We start from the raw sequence: 23,772 nt of genomic DNA on the forward strand, positions 1-23,772 counted from the left end.
GATGACAGTTATATTATGAGTTTATGCATTTTGATGTACCGAAGGTTGTTCGGAGTCCCGGATGTGATCACAGACATGACGAGGAGTCTCGAAATGGTCGAGACGTAAAGATTGATATATTGGAAGCCTATATTTGGATATCGGAAGTGTTCCGGGTGAAATCGGGATTTTACCGGAATACCGGGAGGGTTACCGGAACCCCCCGGGAGCTATTTGGGCCATAGTGGGCCTTAGTGGAAAAGAGAAGGGGCTGCCCTAGTTGGGCTGCGCGCCCCCCCCCCTTCCCCTAGTCCTATTAGGACTAGGAGAGGTGGCCGGCCCCCTCCTCCTCTTTTCCCCTCCGAGGAATCCTAGTTGGACTAGGATTGGAGGGGGAATCCTACTCCCAGAGGGAGTAGGACTCTCCTGCGCTTCCCCCCCTTGGCCGGCCAGCCTCCCCTCCTCTCCTCCTTTATATACGGAGGCAGGGGCACCTCTAAACACACAAGTTGACACAAGTTGATCCACGTGATCTATTCCTTAGCCGTGTGCGGTGCCCCCTGCCACCATATTCCTCGATAATACTGTAGCGGAGTTTAGGCGAAGCCCTGCTGCTGTAGTTCATCAAGATCGTCACCACGCCGTCGTGCTGACGAAACTCTTCCCCGACACTTTGCTGGATCGGAGTCCGGGGATCGTCATCGAGCTGAACGTGTGCTCGAACTCGGAGGTGCCGTAGATTCGGTGCTTGATCGGTTGGATCGTGAAGACGTACGACTACTTCCTCTACGTCGTGTTATCGCTTCCGCAGTCGGTCTGCGTTGGGTACATAGACAATACTCTCCACTCGTTGCTATGCATCACATGATCTTGCGTGTGCGTAGGAATTTTTTTTGAAATTACTACGAAACCCAACAGTGGCATCCGAGCCTAGGTTATTGATGTTGATGTTATTTGCACGAGTAGAACACAAGTGAGTTGTGGACGATACAAGTCATACTGCCTACCAGCATGTCATATTTTGGTTCGGCGGTATTGTTGGACGAGACGACCCAGACCAACCTTACGCGTACGCTTACGCGAGACCGGTTCCCTCGACGTGCTTTGCACAGAGATGGCTTGCGGGCGACTGTCTCTCCAACTTTAGTTGAACCAAGTATGGCTACGCCCGGTCCTTGCGAAGGTTAAAACGGAGTCTATTTGACAAACTATCGTTGTGGTTTTGATGCGTAGGTGAGATTGGTTCTTACTTAAGCCCGTAGCAGCCACGTAAAACAAGCAACAACAAAGTAGAGGACGTCTAACTTGTTTTTGCAGGGCATGTTGTGATGTGATATGGTCAAAGCATGATGCTGAATTTTATTGTATGAGATGATCATGTTTTGTAACCGAGTTATCGGTAACTGGCAGGAGCCATATGGTTGTCACTTTATTGTATGCAATGCAATCGCGATGTAATGCTTTACTTTATTACTAAACGGTAGTGATAGTCGTGGAAGCATAAGATTGGCGAGACGACAACGATGCTACGATGGAGATCAAGGTGTCGCGCCGGTGACGATGGTGATCATGACGGTGCTTCGGAGATGGAGATCACAAGCACAAGATGATGATGAGCATATCATATCACTTATATTGATTGCATGTGATGTTTATCTTTTTATGCATCTTATCTTGCTTTGATTGACGGTAGCATTATAAGATGATCTCTCACTAAATTATCAAGAAGTGTTCTCCCTGAGTATGCACCGTTGCCAAAGTTCGTCGTGCCCAGACACCACGTGATGATCGGGTGTGATAAGCTCTACGTCCATCTACAACGGGTGCAAGCCAGTTTTGCACACGCAGAATACTCAGGTTAAACTTGACGAGCCTAGCATATGCAGATATGGCCTCGGAACACGGAGACCGAAAGGTCGAGCGTGAATCATATAGTAGATATGATCAACATAACGATGTTCACCATTGAAAACTACTCCATCTCACGTGATGATCGGTCATGGTTTAGTTGATTTGGATCACGTAATCACTTAGAGGATTAGAGGGATGTCTATCTAAGTGGGAGTTCTTAAATAATATGATTAATTGAAATTTAATTTATCATGAACTTAGTACCTGATAGTATCTTGCTTGTTTATGTTGATTGTAGATAGATGGCTCGTGCTGTTGTTCCGTTGAATTTTAATGCGTTCCTTGAGAAAGCAAAGTTGAAAGATGATGGTAGCAATTACACGGACTGGGTCCGTAACTTGAGGATTATCCTCATTGCTGCACAGAAAAATTACGTCCTGGAAGCACCGCTGGGTGCCAGGCCTGCTGCTGGAGCAACACCAGATGTTATGAACGTCTGGCAGAGCAAAGCTGATGACTACTCGATAGTTCAGTGTGCCATGCTTTACGGCTTAGAATCAGGACTTCAACGACGTTTTGAACGTCATGGAGCATATGAGATGTTCCAGGAGTTGAAGTTGATATTTCAAGCAAATGCCCGAATTGAGAGATATGAAGTCTCCAATAAGTTCTATAGCTGCAAGATGGAGGAGAACAGTTCTGTCAGTGAGCATATACTCAAAATGTCTGGGTATAATAATCACTTGATTCAATTGGGAGTTAATCTTCCGGATGATTGCGTCATTGACAGAATTCTCCAGTCACTGCCACCAAGCTACAAGAGCTTCGTGATGAACTATAATATGCAAGGGATGAACAAGACTATTCCCGAGCTCTTCGCAATGCTGAAAGCTGCGGAGGTAGAAATCAAGAAGGAGCATCAAGTGTTGATGGTTAACAAGACCACTAGTTTCAAGAAAAAGGGCAAAGGGAAGAAAAAGGGGAACTTCAAGAAGAACGGCAAGCAAGTTGCTGCTCAAGAGAAGAAACCCAAGTCTGGACCTAAGCCTGAAACTGAGTGCTTCTACTGCAAGCAGACTGGTCACTGGAAGCGGAACTGCCCCAAGTATTTGGCGGATAAGAAGGATGGCAAGGTGAACAAAGGTATATGTGATATACATGTTATTGATGTGTACCTTACTAGAGCTCGCAGTAGCACCTGGGTATTTGATACTGGTTCTGTTGCTAATATTTGCAACTCGAAACAGGGACTACAGAATAAGCGGGCACTGGCAAAGGACGAGGTGACGATGCGCGTGGGAAACGGTTCCAAAGTCGATGTGATCGCAGTCGGCACGCTACCTCTACATCTACCTTCGAGATTAATATTAGACCTAAATAATTGTTATTTGGTGCCAGCGTTGAGCATGAACATTATATCTGGATCTTGTTTAATGCGAGACGGTTATTCATTTAAATCAGAGAATAATGGTTGTTCTATTTATATGAGTAATATCTTTTATGGTCATGCACCCTTGAAGAGTGGTCTATTCTTATTGAATCTCGATAGTAGTAATACACATATTCATAATGTTGAAGCCAAAAGATGCAGAGTTGATAACGAAAGTGCAACTTATTTGTGGCACTGTCGTTTAGGTCATATCGGTATAAAGCGCATGAAGAAACTCCATGCTGATGGACTTTTGGAACCACTTGATTATGAATCACTTGGTACTTGCGAACCGTGCCTTATGGGCAAGATGACTAAAACACCGTTCTCCGGTACTATGGAGAGAGCAACAGATTTGTTGGAAATCATACATACCGATGTATGTGGCCCGATTAATATTGAGGCTCGTGGCGGATATCATTATTTTCTCACCTTCACAGATGATTTAAGCAGATATGGGTATATCTACTTAATGAAACATAAGTCTGAAACATTTGAAAAGTTCAAAGAATTTCAGAGTGAAGTTGAAAATCATCGTAACAAAAAAAATAAAGTTTCTACGATCTGATCGTGGAGGAGAATATTTGAGTTACGAGTTTGGTATACATTTGAAAAACTGTGGAATAGTTTCGCAACTCACGCCACCCGGAACACCACAGCGTAATGGTGTGTCTGAACGTCGTAATCGTACTTTACTAGATATGGTGCGATCTATGATGTCTCTTACTGATTTACCGCTATCTTTTTGGGGATATGCTTTAGAGACGGCCGCATTCACGTTAAATAGGGCACCATCAAAATCCGTTGAGACGACGCCTTATAAACTGTGGTTTGGCAAGAAACCAAAGTTGTCGTTTCTTAAAGTTTGGGGCTGCGATGATTATGTGAAAAAGCTTCAACCTGATAAGCTCGAACCAAATCGGAGAAATGTGTCTTCATAGGATACCCAAAGGAAACTGTTGGGTACACCTTCTATCACAGATCCGAAGGCAAGACATTCGTTGCTAAGAATGGATCATTTCTAGAGAAGGAGTTTCTCTCGAAAGAAGTGAGTGGGAGGAAAGTAGAACTTGACGAGGTAACTGTACCTGCTCCCTTACTTGAAAGTAGTTCATCACAGAAAACTGTTTCAGTGACACCTACACCAGTTAGTGAGGAAGCCAATGATAATGATCATGAAACTTCAGATCAAGATACTGCTGAACCTCGTAGATCAACCAGAGTAAGATCCGCACCAGAGTGGTACGGTAATCCTGTTCTGGAGGTCATGCTACTAGATCATGATGAACCTACGAACTATGAAGAAGCGATGGTGAGCCCAGATTCCGCAAAGTGGCTTGAAGCCATGAAATCTGAGATGGGATCCATGTATGAGAACAAAGTATGGACTTTGGTTGACTTGCCCGATGATCGGCAAGCAATTGAGAATAAATGGATCTTTAAGAAGAAGACTGACGCTGATGGTAATGTTACTGTCTACAAAGCTCGACTTGTCGCAAAAGGTTTTCGGCAAGTTCAAGGAATTGACTACGATGAGACCTTCTCACCCGTAGCGATGCTTAAGTCCGTCCGAATCATGTTAGCAATTGCCGCATTTTATGATTATGAAATTTGACAAATGGACGTCAAAACTGCATTCCTGAATGGATTTTTGGAAGAAGAGTTGTATATAATGCAACCAGAAGGTTTTGTCGATCCAAAGGGAGCTAACAAAGTGTGCAAGCTCCAGCGATCCATTTATGGACTGGTGCAAGCCTCTCGGAGTTGGAATAAACGTTTTGATAGTGTGATCAAAGCATTTGGTTTTATACAGACTTTCGGAGAAGCCTGTATTTACAAGAAAGTGAGTGGGAGCTCTGTAGCATTTCTGATATTATATGTGGATGACATATTACTGATTGGAAATGATATAGAATTTCTGGATAGCATAAAGGGATACTTGAATAAAAGTTTTTCAATGAAAGACCTCGGTGAAGCTGCTTACATATTAGGCATTAAGATCTATAGAGATAGATCAAAACGCTTAATTGGACTTTCACAAAGCACATACCTTGACAAAATTTTGAAGAAGTTCAAAATGGATCAAGCAAAGAAAGGGTTCTTGCCTGTGTTACAAGGTGTGAAGTTGAGTAAGACTCAAAGCCCGACCACGGCAGAAAATAGAAAGAGAATGAAAGTCATTCCCTATGCCTCAGTCATAGGTTCTATAAAGTATGCCATGCTGTATACCAGATCTATTGTATGCCATACCACTGAGTTTGGCAAGGGAGTACAATAGTGATCTAGGAGTAGATCACTGGAGAGCGGTCAAAATTGTCCTTAGTGGAATAAGGATATGTTTCTCGATTATGGAAAAAGGTTCGTCGTAAAGGGTTACGCCGATGCAAGTTTGACACTAATCTAGATGACTCTAAGTCTCGATCTAGATACATATTGAAAGTGGGAGCAATTAGCTAGAGTAGCTCCATGCAGAGCATTGTTGACATAGAAATTTGCAAAATACATGAGGATCTGAATGTGGCAGACCCGTTGACTAAGATTCTCTCACAAGCAAAACATGATCACACCTTAGTACTCCTTGGGTGTTAATCACATAGCGATGTGAACTAGATTACTGAATCTAGTAAACCCTTTGGGTGTTAATCACATGGTGATGTGAACTATTGCTGTTAAATCACATGGCGATGTGAACTAGATTATTGACTCTAGTGCAAGTGGGAGACTGAAGGAAATATGCCCTAGAGGCAATAATAAAGTTATTATTTATTTCCTTATATCATGATAAATGTTTATTATTCATGCTAGAATTGTATTAACCGGAAACATAATACATGTGTGAATACATAGACAAACAGAGTGTCACTAGTATGCCTCTACTTGACTAGCTCGTTAATCAAAGATGGTTATGTTTCCTGACCATGAACAATGAGTTGTTATTTGATTAACGAGGTCACATCATTAGTTGAATGATTTGATTGACATGACCCATTCCATTAGCTTAGCACCTGATCGTTTAGTATGTTGCTATTGCTTTCTTCATGACTTATACATGTTCCTATGACTATGAGATTATGCAACTCCCGTTTACCGGAGGAACACTTTGGGTACTACCAAACGTCACAACGTAACTGGGTGATTATAAAGGAGTACTACAGGTGTCTCCAATGGTCGATGTTGGGTTGGCGTATTTCGAGATTAGGATTTGTCACTCCGATTGTCGGAGAGGTATCTCTGGGCCCTCTCGGTAATACACATCACATAAGCCTTGCAAGCATTACAACTAATATGTTAGTTGTGAGATGATGTATTACGGAACGAGTAAAGAGACTTGCCGGTAATGAGATTGAACTAGGTATTGGATACCGACGATCGAATCTCGGGCAAGTAACATACCGATGACAAAGGGAACAACGTATGTTGTTATGCGGTCTGACCGATAAAAGATCTTCGTAGAATATGTAGGAGCCAATATGGGCATCCAGGTCCCGCTATTGGTTATTGACCGGAGACGTGTCTCGGTCATGTCTACATTGTTCTCGAACCCGTAGGGTCCGCACGCTTAAGGTTACGATGACAGTTATATTATGAGTTTATGCATTTTGATGTACCGAAGGTTGTTCGGAGTCCCTGATGTGATCACGGACATGACGAGGAGTCTCGAAATGGTCGAGACGTAAAGATTGATATATTGGAAGCCTATATTTGGATATCGGAAGTGTTCCGGGTGAAATCGGGATTTTACCGGAATACCGGAAGGGTTACCGGAACCCCCCGGGAGCTATTTGGGCCATAGTGGGCCTTAGTGGAAAAGAGAAGGGGCTGCCCTAGTTGGGCTGCGCGCCCCCCCCTTCCCCTAGTCCTATTAGGACTAGGAGAGGTGGCCGGCCCCCTCCTCCTCTTTTCCCCTCCGAGGAATCCTAGTTGGACTAGGATTGGAGGGGGAATCCTACTCCCAGAGGGAGTAGGACTCTCCTGCGCCTCCCCCCCTTGGCCGGCCAGCCTCCCCTCCTCTCCTCCTTTATATACGGAGGCAGGGGCACCTCTAAACACACAAGTTGACACAAGTTGATCCACGTGATCTATTCCTTAGCCGTGTGCGGTGCCCCCTGCCACCATATTCCTCGATAATACTGTAGCGGAGTTTAGGCGAAGCCCTGCTGCTGTAGTTCATCAAGATCGTCACCACGCCGTCGTGCTGACGAAACTCTTCCCCGACACTTTGCTGGATCGGAGTCCGGGGATCGTCATCGAGCTGAACGTGTGCTCGAACTCGGAGGTGTCGTAGATTCGGTGCTTGATCGGTTGGATCGTGAAGACGTACGACTACTTCCTCTACGTCGTGTTATCGCTTCCGCAGTCGGTCTGCGTTGGGTACGTAGACAATACTCTCCACTCGTTGCTATGCATCACATGATCTTGCGTGTGCGTAGGAATTTTTTTTGAAATTACTACGAAACCCAACAAATATTTATCCTCAAAACCATCAATCGTGATTTTAAGGATAACCAGAATAGACACCTGGTCTTCCATAGAACAATTTTTGCCAAATAATATGGAGCATTTATCCGGACTTAATAGTTGGCCAGTTCCCTCCTCATAAGCCGACAAAATGCCTTTAATATTCAGAGCTTGCTCCAAGTTACCCTTAAAAAACAGGAGACTATCATCAGCAAAAAGGAGATGAGATATACCTGGGGCATGTCTGTTTAGCCGGAACTCTTGAATAGCCCCTCTTGCCGAAGCATCATTAAGTAGCAACGACAATGCTTCAGCCACAAAGAGGAATAAGTATGGTGATAGTGGATCCCCTTGCCCGAGACCACGAGAAGGATGAAAAGGCTCTAACAGCTGGCCATTCAAACGCACAAGAAACTTCACAGTGGTAACACAAGACATGATCCACTTAATCCATGTTGGAGCAAAACCACACGCTTGAAGCATTCTTTCCAAGAAATTCCAATCGACACGGTCATACGCTTTAGCGAGATCCAACTTATATGCACAAAATTCACCACGGCTATCTTTTAACGTATTTAAAGAGTGCATACATTCAAACGCGATAAGTGCATTATCAGATATTGATCTTCCAGGGATGAATGCACTTTGGGTAGGAGAAATCATACCATCTAGCAGAGGTCTTAGTCTGTTGACCAGGCACTTAGAGATAATCTTATAAATCACATTACAAAGACTGATTGGACAGAAGTCTTTTATGGACTAAGGATTCTTCACCTTAGGAATAAGAACAATAGTTGTATCATTTATCCCTTCAGGCATAGTTCCAGAAATAAAAAATTGCTGGATGGCACGAACAATATCCTCCTTAAGCAGCCCCCAATTTCTTTGAAAAAACCTGGCAGGAAATCCATCTGGCCCCGGGGCCTTTAACGGCCCTATTTGGAATAGGGCATCGCTGATTTCTTGCTCAGAAAATGGCTTACAAAGATCCTCATTCATTTGATCAGTCGCCAATGATTTCACAAGAGAAATGATACGGGACGGATTAACCACAGAATCACAGGAATAAAGATTCTTGAAAAAATCATTAGTGATACCTTTTATTTCATCCATATCCTGAGAGAGAGACCCATCTCTTCTTTTGATGGCAGAAATATTATTTTTCTTCGCTCTCCAAGTGGCCTTCCTATGAAAAAAAATTGTGTTCCTATCTCCCCATTTCATTTTATTCGGACATGATCTCTGCTTCCACATAATTTCTTCCTTTAACAGGAGCTCATCCATTTCCTTTAAAATTTTCTTCCTTTCTACTATTGCTTTATGATCACTTCTGTTAAACAACACACTTAGTCTTTTGCGAGCAGATTCAAGTTTTTTTGGCAAATATCCAATGTGAACCTAACTCCACCCATGAAGAGACTTCATCAACTTGTCCAGATTATTGGCAACATCTCCCAGATTATTGACTCTAGCATTATTATTCCAACACGAATCAATCTGTACTTGCAGCTCCGCATCTTCCCTCTCCCAATACGCTTCATATTTCAAATGTTTAATAAATGTTCCAGAACGAGGAGCTCCCATCAATTCAATAAGAAGAGGGCAATGATCTGACCTGGAACTGATAATATGCGTTACCTTGCAGTCAGGAAAGATAGATGACCATTGGGGGCACACCACCGCCCGGTCCAGCCGCACCTGCACATTCTTGTTACCTTCCTGCTTATTGTTATAGGTCCAAGGAACTCCATAAAAACCCAAATCAAACAAGTTGCATTCAGACATGATCCCACGAAAATTAGCCATAAGTTTTGGTGACCGTTTGATCCGAGAAAAATGCTCATCTTGCCACATAGCCTCATTAAAGTCACCAGCCATAAACCATGGACCCGACCCAAGAGGTTTTATACGCCTTAACAATTCCCACATAACATACCTTTGGCTCGCCTTCGGCTCCCCATAGATAAAAGTGCATCTCCACTTAGTGCCAGCATCGTTGGAAATGTACATGTCAATAAAATGTTCCCCATATTTGTTTAACTCCAAAGTGTACAGGTCATCCCAATAGACCGCTAATCCACCTCCTTTGCCTGGCATAGAAACAACAAAAACATTTTTCATACCCAAGCGGTAGCGCAAACTCTCAACATACTCTTTATTTTTTCTTGTTTCAAAAAGAAAGATAATGTTAGGCCGGTGTGTCTTTGAAAGGCACACAAGTTCTTGAACTGTCCGAGGCTGACCTAAGCCTCGGCAGTTCCAACATATCATTTTCATGGCTCCTGACGGGCGTCATCAAGTGCGCCCGTCAGTTGACCGGCAGCCCCAGGGCCGGTAGCTTCCTTGCTTATACCCCCAATTTCCTTACCATCGCCTACGGACTCTCTCCTATTTTGATCCTCCTCCTTTCCCTCAACTATCTCCTCTGTAATATGAACAGCGGAGCCTTCTATGCCTACTACAGATTCAACTCTCTCAACACACACTCTTTTACATGTCACACTCATATCTAGAGCACCCCTAAACTCTATGCTATCAGTACTGGAGCTTTCATGCTAAGAACCATGTCCTTGTCTTCATCCGGTGAGCGCCTCTTGCTACCAGCCGTGCCCTCAAGCATTGCAGCAAAGGCCGCCTTGCCGCCGGAAAGATCGCTGCCGCTGTTCGGCGGAGTGGGGATGCCAAAAACCGCATGTTTAACACATGCGGCTTGCAGCATAACCTTCTCGTCCTGTCCTTGTCGGTGAAGCCTTTTCCACCGCTGGACTCCAGCAGAAGTGAGGGCTTGCCATTGGGCGCCAACATCAGCACCATCGTCACGACCATCCTTGTGAATGGCCACCTGAACCTGAGCTTCGCCCTCAAGCCGCTGCAGCTGCATGCCCACAGCAGCAGCAGAAGCCAGGGTCAGCTGGTGCCCCGGCTGTGCATGCACCTCAGCAGTTGCACCCCCAGCCTGCTCCTGAGGCCGCTGCTGCATAGGAACATCAGTAGCATCACTCGCCTGGTCTTGGATCAGAGCCATAGAGGCCCTAGCAGGATCATCCAAATTCACCTTGTGTCCACCTCCACCCGCAGGAGATGACCCAGGGGTGACCAGGTTGATGTTGAGGCCCCCCTAGGCACATGAAGTTGAGGATGATCAACTTGGCTTGCCACCAACTGGTTCGGGGGCGTCGGCAACCCCTCCTGGGTACCCGCATCCCCCGCCACCTTTCCCGCAACATCTGAAGAAGGACCCGAGCCTGCCGCAGTCACTGAAAGGTTGCGCACAGCCTTGGAAACCGCTGAAATGACTCTGTCCGACAACTTTGCCCCGGTGCTTCCGAAGTCGAGGAAGCGCTTCCAGTGCGGCGGCGCCTTCATGTCGATGGAGAAGTTTGGCTTGCGCAGTTCCTTTGGCATGCTGCAGAATCTTTCCGTAGTGTGGCCCAGGATGCCACAACAGAAACAAAAATTTGGAAGTTTCTCGTATTTCACCTTAAACGTGATCTCGTCCTTGCTGCCGACCGGAGTGAACCCAACTTCCTTCTTCAGCGGCGTGTCCACCTTATGCTCCACTCGAATGCGGAGATGCTCGTCAAGGATCATCTTGTTCCGGTGGAACACCGCGATGACCTTGCCGAGCTTCTTGCCGAAAGTCCACCCCATCTCCTCAGTCTTCAACACGAAGGGCAGCTTGTGGATTTGTGCCCACAATCTGATGGAGTTGAGGTCGACCTCCGCTGGGTTGCCCTGGCCGTCGAAGTCGGCGAAGATGACGGCGTCGTTGTGGAAGTGCCAAGGACCAGCAGCCAGGACATGCTGCCGATCCCCCTCCTCCGTGAACTCCACCACGAAGCGTTTGTCGATGCTCGTGACCATCTGGGCCCTCGCATCACCACGAAGCCGCCAGGGTCCTTTGAGCTCGTTGACGACGGCCGAAGGATTGGCTGGGGACGGGGAGAGCACTCGCCCCACAGCCAGCTTTCCCTTGACCGCACTCACCATTGCCTCCATGTCGATGACGATTGGCGAGTCATCGAACTCGACCATCTTGACATTGCCATGCCTGCGGAGAGGAGGAGGGCGCTCCAAAGCAGAAGTGAAGCCAACGGAGGGGTTCGGGGGAGTGGTCAGGGCTAGGCCTGACGGACCCCCGACATCACTCCTTCCCTTTCCGACCATGGGCGTGGCTGGGGTCGCCGTTGGCTGCATTGCGGCCGGCCCTTCCTCAGGGGTTCTGGACCCAGCACCACCATCACCCGACCCAGCAATGGTCAGGTTCATCATTCCTCGACCTTGATCCTCGCCTTGGCCTGCCATGAACAGAAAGTACAGAGCAACAGAAGAAACTGGTATGGAGCAGAACACTGTAGACTGAAGAAAACAGAGCCGACCCCCCCGCAAGAAATAAGCCTGGAGTTCCTCAAATTTCGCCTCCAATTTAACAGTATTAACTCCCCTGTTAATTCCTTTAGCCTCGTCCGGCCTCATTCCTGACCCCCTTTTGAAAATCAAACCAAACCCAACAGAAACGGCCCACAAATCCTCCTCATTACTCACCGGATTTGAAGCCTGGACCCTTAATTCCGCCGGCTGGATCGCCGCCCCTTGTCCCGCATCCGTACCTCCGGTCATCTCCCTTTTCAATTTAGCCGCATCCAAATCAGATTTGAGAAGCATCGCAGCCCTGCTCTGCATCCGCCGCAGTAACTTCTGCGGGTTCCTCGCTCGGGAGAGAAGGTCCCTTCCGCGCGCCTTGAAGGTGCTCCAGTCCTCAACGAGGAGGCCACCCACCCCTCGCCGCTCATCGCGGCAGGCTATCGCGGCCGCCGCCGGCGGCGGCGCCTCCATGTTGACCCGGTCGTGGGTCGCCTCGGCTATCGCCAGAGAGCCTGATGTACCTCTTTAGCAATGTGATTGCGATTCATTTGATTCGGTTGCTTTCCAGTATTTTAGCTCTTCTAATTGAAATTATTATCTCAAAAAAATGTAACTAAAACTTTTGGTTCCCTAAAAGAAATCCAACTGAATATTTAGCTCAAACCGGGTAGGAGCTCTGCCATGCGACATAAAAGTGAACCCTGTTTTTATATCAATACCAATGCAAGTGATTAGTGTTTTTATTTGTCTTTTTGTCACTTTTTCACTACTAGTGGCTAACGCATGGTCCTCTCTTGGTCAGTGACGCGACTTTGCCACCATTTTATTCACATTCATCCACTTGGGTGACCGAGTGATGCGTCAGACGACACAAAATGGAATTGGATTGGCGTCGGAGATAAACTTGGTTGTGATCTTTCCTTTTTTTCAGAGTCTTTTGTTGTTTTATTATAGGAGATGAACTCATTTACAATAGGGATGCAGCACATGTGTCCTTATTTACTCTAATGCTATATCTTAGGGTTGCTTCTGATGTTTGTATTTAGCACATTGTGTTTTGCAGCGTGCATCATGATGATGCAGAGAGGCCGGTCTTTCCCTTGGGATTGCTTACTACATGTGACACTTAGAGCCAGGGTTTTTTAGAATAAAAGAAGGATCTCCAGCGTCGAGTTCCACCCGCAGTGTGACACGAAGGCGGCCGTCGCAGGGTGAGCCAGCACGCGCACCTGAGGCGCCCACGCCGCCACGGCTAGGCCCCTGCCACTTGTCCTCGCCAAGAAGCCCTCCGGGAGCCACGCCAACGGATCGTCGCCGCCGGCGGTGCTTGGCATCCGTACAACCCAAAGAAACCTTTGGCCGCTCGTCTCGAGACCAGCCGCGAGCTTGGCCGTCTGCTCCACAGAAAGTGCCCCGCGGCTCCCGAAGGCGACGTACACCACAGAACCGGCTGGCTGACGATCAAGCCACTCCAAGCACGGCGAAAACTCGCCGGCGGTGGGTTCGTGGCGGTCTGGTCGCCTGACGGATGGCCCCACGGGGAACACCGGCGGGAAGAAGAACGCGCCTGAACCTTGTTCCGGTACCGCCAGCTGCTTGAACGCTTCCACGGTAGCAGGTTCCATCTCGTAGAACGTGTTCACCAGCACGCCATCGCCGAGGCAGTGGCACCGGCTCCACTCCACAGTTTGCACATAACCCTGGTGCTTGGAACGGTACCCGTCCGGGAGGTCCGCGTGGCGTAGCGAGACGCCGCCGGGAAGCTCGAGAGGCACCGCAAGATCGCGGTATTCGCCGGGAGCGGCGCCTTCGTTGATCTCAACGACGTAGCGCGTGAGGGCGACATGGGCCAGGTTGCTAGGGACGAAGAGGTATCCCGGGACGCCGAGCTCGGCGGCGATGGGCAGCGCGGTGGAGCACATGAAGTCCGCCACCAGCGCCGCGAGCGGGGCTGTACTGGTGGAGTTGCTGATGGAGCGGACGAGGGCGCGGATATTGGGGAGGGACCGGCGGGTGAGCTCCACGAGCACGCCGCCGTTCTTGGGGAGGTCGTCCATCTGGACGGCGGGGAGCGCGACGGTGGCGACGGAGGCGGGGAGGCAAGCAAGTAGTTCTGGGGCGGAGAAGTTGGTGAACGTGACAATCGTGGCCGCGAAGCCATGGAGCTCGACGAGCCGCCGCGCCAGCTCGGCCAGGGGGATGAGGTGGCCGGCGCCGGGGCTAGCCAGAAGTATGACGTGCGGGCGCGCCGCCAGCCGCTCTGCAGGAGGCGCTGCGGCCGCGGAGGCGGCGCCCATGCTGCTCAACGACGCCATCCGCCGGCTATGATTGTGCGACCTGCATGCCGTGTACATATAGGAAGGAGCACACCGCGTGTTACGCGTGATACGAATGTGTGTTACTCGTGATACCAATGCCGACATGCACTTGGGCATCAGTGCACTAGTGTGCAATTATGTATGCGTTTTGTGCCATCAATGATGCTAAACCTACAAAGATTTATTTAACCTTCCAAACTAGTAATTGTTTTTCTCCCCTGATTTTAAGTGGGAGTGGGCCCCCTCGTCCACCTATTACCAATCACAATTTTTCGCATCAGTTTGTATGTAAAACCTTTGTAGATGTAGCATTGTGCCACTGCTGACCATCCATACCTATATTGTCATTTGTGTCAAATCTACTCCATTCGATTACCCCCTCCCTCTCCCTCCCCACCCACACACACATCAAAAAAAAATCGTTTTCATAAGATACATACATTTTTCTAAATTTTAAATTTGACGCAAATCTTATCTAGAAACGTTAGATTTTTTTGTGTTCCCCATAACACCCTAACTCACGTTGGATGGGTCATAGCTAGCACGAATCACAAAACAAGATGTGTGATAGCAAATGAAACGCTACATACCGTTAATGCGCAAAACGACAAAACAAGATGTGTGGTAGCAAATGAAACACTACATACCGTTACCGCGCAAAACGACTTTCTGGTTGGATGGGCCGCATGAATCATGGTGCAACTCTATCTGCCACGTCGGCACCATGATCTCGTTCGCCGGGGTGAGGAACACGGCGAATGCACCCACTCGCGCACTTCCTCAACCCACTCGCTGCACTCGCTCATCGTCTCCATTCCCCTCCCCCTCGCTCTCTTCACTGCGTCCTCCATCTCTGAGGCGCGAGGTACCGCCAGAGCTCCGCACGCGTGGCTCCAACAAAGCTGCAGTCCGTCCATCTCCTGCCAGGTGGAGCTAGTAGGCATGACGCCTGATTCCACCCCTATGCCCTCAAACCCTACGCATGTCGTCATCGATCTGTGGGGAGGAGGCCCAAGGGGAGCCGCTACTTGATGGGGATTGCTACGTCTCCAACATATCTGTAAATTTTTTATTGTTCCATGCCGTTATATTATCAATCTTGAATGTTTTACAATCATTTTATAGTCATTTTATATCATTTTTTGGTACTAACCTATTAACATAGTGCCAAGTGTCAGTTGCTGTTTTCTGCATATTTTGTACATCGCAGGAAATCAATATTAAACGGAGTCCAAACGCAGCGAAACTTTTTATCGGTTTTTTCTGACCAGAAGACATCCAGTGGGCCAAAAAAGTACCGAAGATGGAGCCCGAGGTGAGCACAAGACACGAGGGTGCGTCTGGAGGCCCAGTCGCGCGCTGGTGGGTTGTGCCCACCTCGGTGGCCTCTCGGACCGCCCCTTTGCTTTATAAATATCCCAATATTTCAGAAACCCTAGGGGAGTCGACGAAAATCAATTCCAGCTGCCGCAAGTTCCAGAACCACCAGATTCAATCTAGACTCCATCATGGAGGGGTTCATCATGTACATTGGTGCCTCTCCGATGATGTGTGAGTAGATCTTTATAGACCTTCGGGTTCGTAGTTAGTAGCTAGATGGCTTCCTCTCTTTCTCTCTCTCTCTCTCTCTTTTGATTCTCAATACAATGGTCTCTTGGAGATCCATATGATGTAACTCTTTTTACGGTGTGTTTGTTGGGATCCGATGAACTTTGAGTTTATGATCAGATCTATCTTTTTATCCATGAAAGTTATTTGAGTCTTCTTTGATCTCTTATATGCATGATTGCTTATAGCCTCATATTTATTCTCTGTATTTTGGTTTTGTTTGGCCAACTTGAAATATTTATCTTGCAATGGGAAGAGGTGCTTTGTGATGGGTTCGATCTTACGGTGCTTGATCCTAATGACAGAAGGGAAACCGACACGAATGTATCATTGCCATTAAGGATAACAAGATGGGGTCTATTTCTACATAAATAGATCTTGTCTACATCATGTCATCGTTCTTATTGCATTACTTCGTTTCTCCATGAACTTAGTGGTGATGGCGATGGCGCACTTGTATGTGGTGTGAGTGGTGTCCTGGTGAGGATTCATCCGCGTCAACCATTTCCCAACGAATGATCCTTGAATCCGACGCGGCCTCCTCACCTCCTTCAAGATTTGTGCGCCTCATCCAACGGTCCAAAAGATGTTCACCCAAAAAAGGCAAAAAGAACTGACATCAGTTTTTTACCCTAGTTTTATAAGAATAAAGATGAAAAGGTTGATAGCCCTCTATGACACAGATTCACACATGTCGAGATGTAAGAGCATCTACAACCGGACTTGGCAAATTCCTCCTCCTATATATTTGCAGACACGCTGAGGTAGGCCTCTTGACGGCGCCGGACAGCCCATCATATGTCGTGCCCGGCAGTCACACACCTCAAATCCGAACTCTCAAATTCATACAAATCCATGCACGTTCATCTCCATCATACACGTGAATGTTGCACGTAAAATAACATATGTTGGCAGCGAAAATACATAGCTCGAACATAAAATTTATTTTAAGTGCACAGATTCAAATATCACCTTTTTGGTTTCCATTAGAAAAAAAAATCCATTTTACTACCCGAAGAAAGTTGGTGGTTCACCCTTAACCTCCTAAAGAATCCCATACCTGCCAAAATCAGTCCTTGTGTGGTTTGCCTCCACTGGGTGCTGATGTGTCAATGGTCAACGATGGTTTTGACCTGTGGGTGGGCCTCCCTCGTCAGGCTGGGCTCAGATAGAGCTCCCCGACAGACTGCGATTGCAGGCCACCATGCTCCTCGACTGGGCCTCCATGCCTCCATGGCCCGCACTCGAAGCGCTTAGTTCGTTCGTATACGGGCATGTTGATGCCTGCCGGCTACGACCACGGCTGCTCTGGATCGGGGATTTTTTTTCAAAACTATCACATTATTTGAAGCAAATTCGAAAACTACAGCATGCTTTGGAGAAATATCAAGTCTAGCACCCTGTCGGCCAGGTGTTGGCCGAAAAGGGTGTTTTCGGCCACCTCTAGGCTGAAATAGGGTTTTCGGCCATGCCTTGGCCGAAAAGGTGCAAAGCTGGCCGAAGAGGGGTGTTTTCGGCCACCCTTTGGCCGAAAAGGACTTTTTGGCCTAGTGTAGGCCGAAAAGTACTTGTTGGTCAATCGTAGGCCGAAAAGTACTTTTTGGTCAAGTTTAGGCCGAAAAGTCCCTTGGACCACCTTTTTCCGTTAACTGTTGGCCAATGTATTTTTCCGCAAACCCCTTCGTTGATGCAACCCTCTTGCCCTTCGACGATGTGGTCCTTTTGCCATCCGTCGATGCAGAACTATTGACCTTCGAGGATGCAGAAGTCTTGCCCAACAGATAACGGAAAGGTGGGCCCAAGGGACTTTTCGGCCTACACTAGACAAAAAAGTAATTTTCGGCCTAGTGTAGACCAAAAAGTACTTTTCGGCCTACATTTGACCAAAAAGACCTTTTGGGCCAAACAGCAGCCGAAAACAGCCATTTCGGCCAGCTCAACCACTTTTCGGCCATGGCAAGGCCGAAAACCCTACTTCGGCCAACAGTTGGCCGAAAACTACCTTTTCGGCCTGCACGTGGCCGACAGGATCATAGTTTTGCATTTTTTTCATCATGTGCTATAGTTTCCGAAATTGCTACAAAATACGTCATAGTTTTGAAAAAAAATCGAGCAAGTAGGGGAGGACCTGCACGCGCGAAGGCAGTATAGCCTGTTGCAACAGGGACGGAGCTTCGTGGAGTAGCTGGAAGCACGGCTAGGGGCGTCGGCTCGGGGTCACTGCTAGGGTTGACCGTGGAGAGCGCACTCATCGATGGCAAAAATCCACGGCTACGTACGCGCTCCTCGACGTTCGCTCCGAAAGCAATCATGGCCGTCGATGGAGAAGATTGACGCCCCGGTCCAATTCGTTTGGCCATGGCCACGCGGGGCTCGTCCGGAGTTCCACAGGGCCACACGCCGCAGGGCCAGGGCCCGGCCGGTAGGGGCACGTTCCGGCTACGATGGCCAAACCTTGCGCAAGAACGGGACATAGGGCGGTGGAAGCAGAGAAACACATTGTACTGGTGATGGGAGGCTCCTCCTACGGCAGAGAACACGCTTGGCTGCACCGCACCACGCGCACAAGAGCATGTTCGGCAAGGGACAGCAGCAGCGCCACGCCTTTCATGGGCGCGCGAGGTCGATACCGACGCCACAACTCGCAAAGCTTTGCTTCGAGGACACCCTCGCATTCCTCTCATGTCATTCGCTCTAACTGGCCAAATCAATTGGAGAAATCCACACAAAATAGCTCGGAATCGACCGAGGATCGCCGGATACTTCCGCCGTCGGCAGCAACGATTTTAATGGTCCATGAGTGATTCAATGATGTGTAGCTGCGCTAGGGGATCAGTAGAAAGGAATGACGTGTTCAGGATGGCTCAAGGCGGTCTCTAGCAAGGATAAGGTCGAGGGGCTCGGGTGTCCTCTGCCCGTCTGCCGGAGACGAAGAAGGCAGCAGGGAGAGAAATTAAAGCCCGTATGGCTTTACACTACGGCGCATGCAGCAGCAGAGCATCCCGAGCGACACGACGACAAACGGATTGGTGGGTGATGTCCGCAGCGGCGGCGACGGGGGGTCAACCCATTTTCCAGTTTCTTCTCAGCAGCGGCACCGTACAAAATCCCCACCCGATGGCATGGCCCCACGGTCAAATACCACTTTGACCTCACCCACACCAGCAAACCGCCTAAATGAACCCACCTAAGACCATTTTTGAACTGTATTGGGTAGATCAGGGGTTTAAGAGAGCAGGAAAAATGATCAGGGCGTTATGTGAACCATCCACTTTGCTCAGGTAGTAAAATGAACTTTTTTTTCTTTTCATTATAGGTGCACATATTCTCCACAAGATCATAATTGCGCATGCACCTAATGATCTCGAAGATTCTGATGCGTTTGCAGAAAATTCATAAGTTGATCTGCATCGTGTTGTTCCAGAATGCAGACTTGTTCTCCAGGCGTCTCGAAATCATTGGTTTGGGCTACCCGTCACCCTCGTCCACGACAATCATATCGTGTTAACACAACATGTCATCAGCTGCCACCAAATCTCTGATTCCCCATCATTGCAGCTTCACAAACAATTCCGTAACGAGTTTGGAGCACTCCGAATGCCTTCTCCACAACCTTCCTAGCTGCATCTTGCATTGTTGGAAAGTGGCTTTGTTTGTTGCCTTGGTGTTTGGATATGGTCACAAGGCCGCCTACTGAGAATAGATACCATCGCAAGATAGTACCCCATGTTATAGTCACGACCGTTGACATTGTAGTTACACAATGACGATTCCTCATTACAAATCTCCTGGACATGGGAGATCGCTGAAGCACACTGAAGCCGTTTTGAGAGCTAGGCATTTCAAAGATAGCATGCCAAATCCACAAATCATGTGATGCAACTACTTCAAATATGATGATGGCCTCTTTGGTGTGACCTTGATATATTTCGCGCAAACTTTTGGACATTTTTTCCATCGTCAATGCATGCAATCAATTGAACTGAGCATACCTGGAAAAATCTTTTGCCTCTCCAATAGCATACAATTTTTCTGTATCTTGCACATTTGGTTCTCTCAGATACTATGATCCAAACACTTGCACCATGGTGCGGGCAAAATTGACATTGGTCTTCAGTCATGTGCTATCCCCATCCAGACTATCTCACCAACGCCATCAATGGCGGCACCAAGTGCAAACATCCTCAGAGAAGTCGTGCATTTCTGCTTAGCAGAAAATGATAGTTGTCCGCAACAATCCCTGATGAGTCTGAAGTAGGGATAGTGTGCCTCCACTCCCTCCACCATGCGCAAGACCAATAGTTTACGCATAAGGAACCGTTGAGGAAACCATGGATCATCAGTGAATATTGGGTTGGGAACAAAGTAGTCATTGTACAGTAGCCGAGCTCCAAAGACCCGATCCTGGTTGAAACCTCTTCTCCCTTTGATCAGGCCTTTGAAGTTGAGAATGTGCTTCACCTCCTGATCCATTTCCGTTGGATGCTCATGCTCATGATCATCTCGGCTTCTTCGTCTGAATTCGATGAATTGAATAACTCATTATGAATCATTTCATCAAGCTCTGTCGACCCATACTCCTCGTCCGATGAACCATCTGAATTCATCATTTTGCCTAAGAAACGATTAAAAACACTGGTCAGACGATGTGTCGAACACAATAGAGGGCAAGGTGCAGTCCGAGAGTTGTTGGATGTACCCTGATTGCATCCGGGCCGACGATGAAGTCCGTGGCGGCAAGAACGGATGGGCGGACTATTGGGGCGGCACTGCGGTGCTGAGGGCTCGGTACGGCGACGGAGAATGGTGGCAGAGCTAGGGTGGCCTGCAAGGAGGAAGAAGAGAGAGGAGAAATAATTGGAATTGGCTAGATGGGGGTAGGAGGGTTGGTGCAATTTGGGGTACACTCTGCCTGTCTTGTCCGACATGGCGAAGACGCTGGAGTGCATCGGGCCTCCTCATATCCGTTCAAGATTTGGACTGAATATGAAAGGTGCCGGTCGGTGCGAGGAGTCACTCGGTGACTCTGCGTTGCTTTTTTTAGACGGACAATTACCAGGCGTATAAGGCGGGCCTGAGGAGCCGTTGGATCACTTCACACCAAATGACCATTATACAAAGTCACGAAGTAACAGCAAAATGAAGTACGATGAGAGCATTTTTGGAGGATCATGCACTACATGGGTTGCTTTTTTTTGCCAAGCGCCGCCTTCCACTTGATGGCGACCTCCTCGAGCGCACGGCGCGACGGCCCCTCCGGCGACCACGCACGTGCTGCCGCTTTCTGCAGGTCCTCGGCCCGGCGCCGCAGCTTCTGATCCCCCTCCACGAGCTCCTTCACGACGGTGGCGATCTCATGGCGGGTCACCAAGCATCCGACGTCCGGCGCCACTCGCAATGCCACTCCAAGCCTCTCTTCCAGAATGACGGCGTTCATCCTCTGCTCTGCATACAGCGGCCACGCGAGCATGGGCACGCCGCACCCCACGCTCTCCAGCGTTGAGTTCCACCCGCAGTGCGACACGAAGACGGCGGTCGCGGGGTGGGACAGCACGCGCACCTGAGGCGCCCACGCCGCGACGGCCAGGCCCCTGCCCCGCGTCCTCCCCAAGAAGCCCTCGGGGAGCCACGCCAATGGATCGTCCTCGTCGTCGCCGCCGTCGGTTCTTGGCATCCGCACGACCCAAAGAAACCTTTGGCCGCTCGCCTCGAGACCAGCCGCGAGCTCGGCCGTCTGCTCCACGGAAAGTGCCCCGCCGCTCCCGAAGGCGACGTACACCACAGAACCGACCGGCTGACGGTCGAGCCACTCCAAGCATGGCGACGACGCGCCCACGGCGGCTTCGTCGGGATCTGGCCCCCGGACGAATGGCCCCACCGGGAACACCGGCGGGAAGAGGAACGCGCCCGCAGCTTGCTCTGGCACGGCCAGCCGCTTGAACGCTTCCGCGGTGCCAGGTTCCATCTCGTAGAACGTGTTAACCAGTATGCCATCGGCAGCGCGGATCCTCCGGCCCAACTCGACAACCTGCTCGTAACCCGGGTGCCTGGAACTGCCGCACCCGTCGGGGAGGTCCTCGCGGCACAGCGAGACGCCGCCGAGAAGCTCGAGAGGCACCGGGAGGTCGCGGTACTCGCCCGGGGCGGCGTCCTCGTGGAGCTCGAGGATGTGGCGCGTGAGGGCGACCAAGGCCAGGTTGCTAGGGATGAAGAGGTACCCCGGGACGCCGAGCTCGGCGGCGACGGGCAGCGCCACGGAGCAGAGGAAGTCGGGCACCAGCGCGGCGAGCGGGGCGGCACTGGAGCCGTCGTTGATGGAGCGGAGGAGGGCGCGGATGTTGGGGACGGAGCGGCGGACGAGCTCCAGGAGCACGAACCCGTCGTGGGCGTCGGCGGGGAGGTCGTCCATCCGGACGGCGGGGAGCGCGGCGGTGGCGACGGAGGTGGGGAGGCGCGGGAGAAGCTGGCCTGCCGGGCCGCAGAGGTTGGTGAAGGTGACGATCGTGGCCGCGAAGCCGTGGAGCTCCACGAGCCGCCGCGCCAGCTCGGCCATTGGAATGAGGTGGCCGGCGCCGGGGCTGGCCAGAAGCACGACGTGCGGCCGCGCTCTGGGTGGCGCGGGGCCAGTGCTGGTCAACGACCCCATCCCACCAACGGGTTAATTCTTGCAGTGCACCGTGCGTCCGTGAGCGGGATGCTGGTTGTGGTCTTGTGGATCTGGAATCCAAGGTGTGATCCCATTCGGCATTTTACGAGGTAGTAATATACAGTATTTTGGGAGCGTGCGGCGGAGGTGCCAGGATTAATCCCACATGCCTGGTAGCCTCGCAGTCACAGCACTGCGAGGGAAGTCTGATTTAAATCTTGAGTTTGTAGAGAGCCACGCCGCAAGAACTGTATTAGAGCATTTCCAGTCGTTGGCCTATCAAGGACGTCTAAAATCATCCCCTGAAGATGAGCCAGGGCAAAAAATCGGCTTGGGGCTGAGTTGGTCTCCAGTCGTCGGCCCAAGGCCGTCCCCAGGCGCGTTCAAAAAAATTAAAAAATATAGCAAAGTTCGAAGTTCGGCATATATTATATTTAAAAAGCGGGTTTTTATTACATGATATATATAATTAAAAAAAGAACTGGCTAAAAGCGGAGTAGTCGCCGTCGTCGTCGCCGTCATCGTCGTCGTCCGGCTTCTCCTCCTTAACGCGTCCGTCCCTGGTGGACCCCTGACCGGCGTCGCCTATACGGGCTGGTGGCGGCGGCGCGACGTCGTCGTCGTTGTCCTCGATGACAACGATTCCTCCTTCGTCGCGGCCCCGGCGGCGCCTGGCGCTCCCACGCCATCTTCAGGGAGTCCGCGCGCGCCCATTCTAGGGCCGCGTCGTCGTCGAGCTCGACGTCGCCGCCGTGCTCCGTCTTCATCGTGGGGAGGCCCGGCTCCGTCTTCACCGGCGTCAGGCTCGGCTCCGTCTTGCGCTTGACGAAGCGAGGAGGAGCCGACGAGGGGGCGCGCCGGCCGCCCTCATTGATGATGATGTCGGCGCTGCGAGTGCGCCGGCCGAGCGGCGTCTCCGCCGCGGGCTCGGCCTTGACGCCGAGCAGCGCCGGAGCGTCGGACGAGTGTGAGGAAGAGCGGGAGGAGGAAGAAGAAGAGGAGGCGCCGAACCTCCTGGGCAACCATTGCCCATCGCGTCGGCGGTGAGCCATGGCCGTGGCGGCCGCCCTCCCGGGGGTATGCCAACGGCGGGTCGTTGCCGCCCTCGAGGTACGTCA

At 49.7% G+C, this 23,772-nt stretch overlaps 2 protein-coding genes across 2 annotated transcripts; both read right to left on the reverse strand.

Annotated features, from left to right (window-relative positions):
• Positions 1 to 13,224: 13,224 nt before the first annotated feature.
• Positions 13,225 to 14,397, reverse strand: LOC119357693 (hydroquinone glucosyltransferase-like). The gene has a single exon (XM_037624557.1). The coding sequence runs from the start codon at positions 14,395 to 14,397 to the stop codon at positions 13,225 to 13,227; it is 1,173 nt and encodes a 390-aa protein (XP_037480454.1).
• A 6,716-nt stretch (positions 14,398 to 21,113) lies between these two features.
• Positions 21,114 to 22,725, reverse strand: LOC119359072 (hydroquinone glucosyltransferase-like). The gene has a single exon (XM_037625412.1). It carries the CDS (start codon positions 22,652 to 22,654, stop codon positions 21,185 to 21,187), a length of 1,470 nt encoding a protein of 489 aa, XP_037481309.1. The 5' UTR covers positions 22,655 to 22,725; the 3' UTR covers positions 21,114 to 21,184.
• Between the last annotated feature and the right edge of the window lie 1,047 nt (positions 22,726 to 23,772).

This window comes from Triticum dicoccoides, chromosome 2A (assembly GCF_002162155.2).
Source record: "Triticum dicoccoides isolate Atlit2015 ecotype Zavitan chromosome 2A, WEW_v2.0, whole genome shotgun sequence".
NCBI classification, from domain to species: Eukaryota; Viridiplantae; Streptophyta; class Magnoliopsida; order Poales; family Poaceae; genus Triticum; species Triticum dicoccoides.